The sequence below is a fragment of the Salvelinus sp. IW2-2015 genome, linkage group LG32 (assembly GCF_002910315.2).
Source record: "Salvelinus sp. IW2-2015 linkage group LG32, ASM291031v2, whole genome shotgun sequence".
NCBI classification, from domain to species: domain Eukaryota; kingdom Metazoa; phylum Chordata; class Actinopteri; order Salmoniformes; family Salmonidae; genus Salvelinus; species Salvelinus sp. IW2-2015.
Genome location: NC_036871.1, coordinates 37,720,914 through 37,725,620, shown reverse-complemented (window position 1 = coordinate 37,725,620; position 4,707 = coordinate 37,720,914). Strand labels below are relative to the sequence as shown.

General features: G+C 50.2%; 1 protein-coding gene across 1 annotated transcript in view; it reads left to right on the top strand.

The window, feature by feature from the left end:
- Positions 1-1,932, top strand: part of LOC139023438 (uncharacterized) — a 4,944-nt gene extending 3,012 nt beyond the window's left edge. The window contains exons 2-3 of the mRNA XM_070436591.1: positions 879-1,041; positions 1,537-1,932. Of these exons, the coding sequence (XP_070292692.1) occupies positions 879-1,041; positions 1,537-1,932 (559 nt within the window). The remainder of the gene's footprint in view (positions 1-878; positions 1,042-1,536) is intronic.
- The last annotated feature ends 2,775 nt before the right edge of the window (positions 1,933-4,707 follow it).

Here is a 4,707-nt window from a genome sequence, read left to right as displayed (position 1 = left end):
ACCCATCACACCTATCTATCAGGTATCACACCATCACACATCACACCTATCTATCAGGTCTACACACACCACCACACCTATCCATCAGGTCTACACACCACCACACCTATCATCAGGTCTACACACCATCAATCCACCACATACTATCCATCAGGTCTACACACCATCACACCTATCCATCAGTCTACACACCATCAAACTACCATCAGGTCTACACACCACACACCTATCCATCAGGTCTACACACCACCACACCTATCCATCAGGTCTACACACCATCACACCTATCCATCAGGTCTACACACACTCACACCTATCCATCAGGTCTACACACCATCACACCTATCTCATCAGGTCTACACACCATCACAACCTTCCATCAGGTCTACACACCATCACACTCTCTATCAGGTCTACACACATCACACCTATCCATCAGGTCTACACACCATCACACCTATCCATCAGGTCTACAACACAATCACACCTATCCATCAGGTCTACACACCATCACACCACCACACCTATCTATCAGGTCTATACACCATCACACCTATCCATCAGGTCTACACACCATCACACCTATCCATCAGGTCTACACACCATCACACCACCACACACCTATCCTATCAGGTCTACACACATCACACCACCAAACCTATCCATCAGGTCTACACACCATCACACATCCACTATCCATCAGGTCTACACGACCATCACACCTATCTATCAGGTCTACACACCATCACACCCATCAACACCTATCCATCAGGTCTACACACATGCACACCTATCTATCAGGTCTACACACCATCATACCTATTCTATCAGGTTACACAACCCATCACAACCTATCCATCAGGTTCTAAAACCATTAGGACGAGGAGGGCGATCGCTGGTATCTGGGCTGTATCTATGTTCTTACCAGCAGCATCTGTAGGGGTGCTTGTGTGGTACCACTCTACTGGACCCTGTTCCCTACACATCTGCTCCCTGCCCCTCCTGCTGGTCCTCACCGTCAGCCAGTCCACTCCCATGCAGGTGGCTCTCAGTCAATCAATCAAATAACCAAGCAATCACAATGGAGATTACTGTGTAAACCAAGGGTAGGCAACCCTGGTCCTGCAGTGCTTCATGTTTTTTAACGGAACTGGAAGTCCAGGTGTGTTGAATTTAGGCAATTACTGATCAATTAGCTCAGTTGGTGTGGCGCGTAGTTGGAACAAGATCATGCAGTACCTACAGTGCTATAGGAACAGGGTTGTCTGCCTCTGGTGTAAACCTAAACAATAATTACATTCAAGAGTGAGGTTTAAGTATATTACAAAAAATATATTTTTATTTTATTTATTTAACCTTTATTTATCTAGGACTCCCAATCACGGCCGGATGTGATACAGCCTGGATTCGAACCAGGGACTGTAGTGTAGTTCTTATTTTGGTCTAAGATGTACTTTATGTTTTGTAAAGTGAAACCAGTATGTGTTTTTGCATACTACTGGCTTCTGTCTCATTACATGACATTATCATTCTCAGGTGTCCATGCTGCTGGCAGTCACAGGCGTCCTCCTCATTCTGCTCCTGGTCTTCTCTGGCTATGTCGTTCTGTATTGTCGCACCCGCATGTCTGGCGTGTGGAGAGGTGAACGCTCCTCCCGGGCCAAAGGCACATTCCTCATCCACTACTTCCACCTCATCCTGTCCTTCCTGCCCATGTTGGTGCTTCTCATCAAGCTACTGCTCTACTGCCACCTTGATGCCCTGGACCTGCGTGCCAACCTGTGGGTGTCCCTGGTGGTGTGTAACATCCTCCTGGTGCTCCCCAAGGCCCTGGCTCCCTACCTGTACGGCCTCAGGTACAGGCACCTGTGTGAGGCCTTGTTGGCCTTTTATGGGCTGAAGCGGCCCACTGCCGTCTCGCCTGTCTTGTGAGAATAAAACAATAAAACATTTTCCTGGATTTATAAGAATATTAGCACAGAGAAGAATTGAGGAGATGGGTCGGTTGACACACGTTTCACTCTGGTGTATTTCTCAGCATCAGTATATCTTACAAGAGTATTTTCAATATTAAGAGAAATATCAAGGTCTTGAGTTGAAATGGGGACCCTTTCCTGCTCATATCTTATTCCAACATGGAGTTGTAAAGCCTTCAAACACTTTGTCCACTTGTGACAAGCAACCCCATCCCAGTGGTTTCAGGACGAGTATGCGGCTGGTTGTCAGGACAGTGTTGTGGGCGGTTGGTTGTCAGGAACAGTATGGTTGGTGGCAGGACAGTGTGGGGTTGGTTGTCAGGACAGTGTGGGGGTGGTTGTCAGGACAGTATGGGGTTGGTTGTCAGGACAGTAGATGGGGTTGGTTGTCAGGACAGTATGGGGTTGGTTGTCAGGACAGTATGGGGTGTTTCAGGACAGTATGGGGTGGTTGTCGGAACAGTTGGGGTTGGTTGTCAGGACAGTATGGGGTTGGTTGTCAGGACAGTATGGGGTTGGTTGTCAGGACAGTGTGGGTTGGTTGTCAGACAGTGTGGGGTTGGTTCAGGACGTATGGGGTTGGTTGTCAGGACAGTATGGGGTTGGTTGTCAGGACAGTATGGGGTTTGTCAGGACAGTGGGTTGGTTGTCAGGACAGTATGGGGTTGGGTTTGTCAGGACAGTAGTGGGGTTGGTTGTCGGACAGTGTGGGGTTGGTTGTCAGGACAGTATGGTTGTTTCAACAGTATGGGTTGTTGTCAGGACAGTATGGGGTTGGTTGTCAGGAACAGTTGGGGGTTGGTTGTCAGGACAGTGTGGGGTGGTTGTCAGGAACAGTGTGGGGTTGGTTGTCAGACCAAGTATGGGGTTGGTTGTCAAGAGACAGTGTGGGGGTTGGTTGTCAGGACAGTGATGGGTTGGTTGTCAGGACAGTGTGGGTTGGTTTGTCAGGACAGGTGGGGTGGTTTGTCAGGACAGTGTGGGGTTGGTTGTCAGGACAGTATGGGTTGGTTGACAGTGTGGGTTGGTTGTCAGGACAGTTGGGGTTGGTTGTCAGGACAGTGTGGGGTTTGTTGTCAGGACAGTATGGCTGGTTGTCAGGACAGTATGGGTTGGTTGTCAGGACATGTGGGGTTGTTGTCAGGACAGTGTGGGGTTGGTTGTCAGGACAGTGTGGGGTTTGTTGTCAGGACAGTATGGGTGGTTGTCAGGACAGTATGGGTTGGTTGTCAGACAGGTGGTGGTTGTCAGGACAGTTGGGGTTGGTTGTCAGGACAGTATGGGGTTGGTGTCAGGACAGGATGGGGGTTGGTTGTCAGGACAGTATGGGGTGGTTGTCAGGACAGGTGGGTTGGTTGTCAGGACAGTATGGGTTGGTTGTCCAGGACAGTGTGGTTTTGTTGTCAGGACAGTATGGGGTTGTTTCAGGACAGTGTGGGTTTGGTTGTCAGGACAGTATGGGTTGGTTGTCAGACAGTGTGGGTTGGTGTTCGGACAGTGTGGGGTTGGTTTCAGGACAGTATGGGGTTGGTTGTCAGGACAGTGTGGGGTTGGTTTCTGGACAGTATGGGGTTGGTTGTCAGGACAGTGTGGGGTTGGTTGGTCAGGACAGTATGGGGTTGGTTGTCCAGGACAGTATGGGGTTGGTTGTCAGACAGTATGGGGTTGTTGTCAGGACAGTATGGGGTTGGTTGTCAGGACAGTATGGGTTGGTTGGGTGGTGGTTGCAGGACAGTGTGGGGTTGGTTGTCAGGACAGTTGGGTTGTTGTCAGGACAGTGTGGGGTTTGGTTGTCAGGACAGTATGGGGTTGGTTGTTCAGGACAGTATGGTGGTTGTCAGGACAGTTGGTTGTTGTCAGGACATTGGGGTTGGTCAGGACAGGTGTGGGGTTGGTGTCAGGACAGTGTGGGGTTGGTTGTCAGGACAGTTGGGGTTGGTTTTCAGGACAGTATGGGGTTTGTTGTCAGGACAGTATGGGTTGGTTGTCAGAAGTTGGGGTTGTTTCAGGACAGTGTGGTTGTGTTGTCAGGACAGTGGTGGGTTGGGTTTCAGGACAGTGTGGTTTGTTGTCAGGACAGTGTGGGGTTGGTTGTCAGGACAGTGTGGGGTTGGTTGTCAGACAGTGTGGGGTTGGTTGTCAGGACAGTATGGGTTTGGTTGTCAGGACAGTATGGGGTTGGTTGTCAGGACAGTTGGGGTTGGTTGTCAGGACAGTGTGGGGTTGGTTGGTCAGGACAGTGTGGGGGTGGTTGTCAGGAACAGTGTGGGGTTGGCTGGCGTGTTGTCAGGACAGTATGGGGTTGGTTGTCAGGACAGTGTGGGGTTGGTTGTCAAGGACAGTATGGGGTTGGTTGTCCAGGACAGTATGGGTTGGTTGTCAGGACAGTATGGGGTTGGTTGTCAGGACAGTATGGGGTGTTGGGTGGTTGTCAGGACAGTGTGGGTTGGTTGTCAGACAGTGTATGGGGTTGGTTGTCAGGACAGTGTGGTTTGTTGTCAGGACAGTGTGGGGTTGGTTGTCAGGACAGTTGTGGGGTTGGTTTGTCAGGACGTATGGGGTGTGTAGGCAGTATGGGTGTGGTTGTCAGGACATATGGGGTTGGTTGTCCAGGACAGTGTGGGGTTGGTTGTCAGGACAGTGTGGGTTGGTTGTCAGGACAGTATGGGTTGGTTGTCAGACAGGTAGTGGGTTGGGTAGACTAATGAAGGTTGGGTAGGGCTATGGTTGG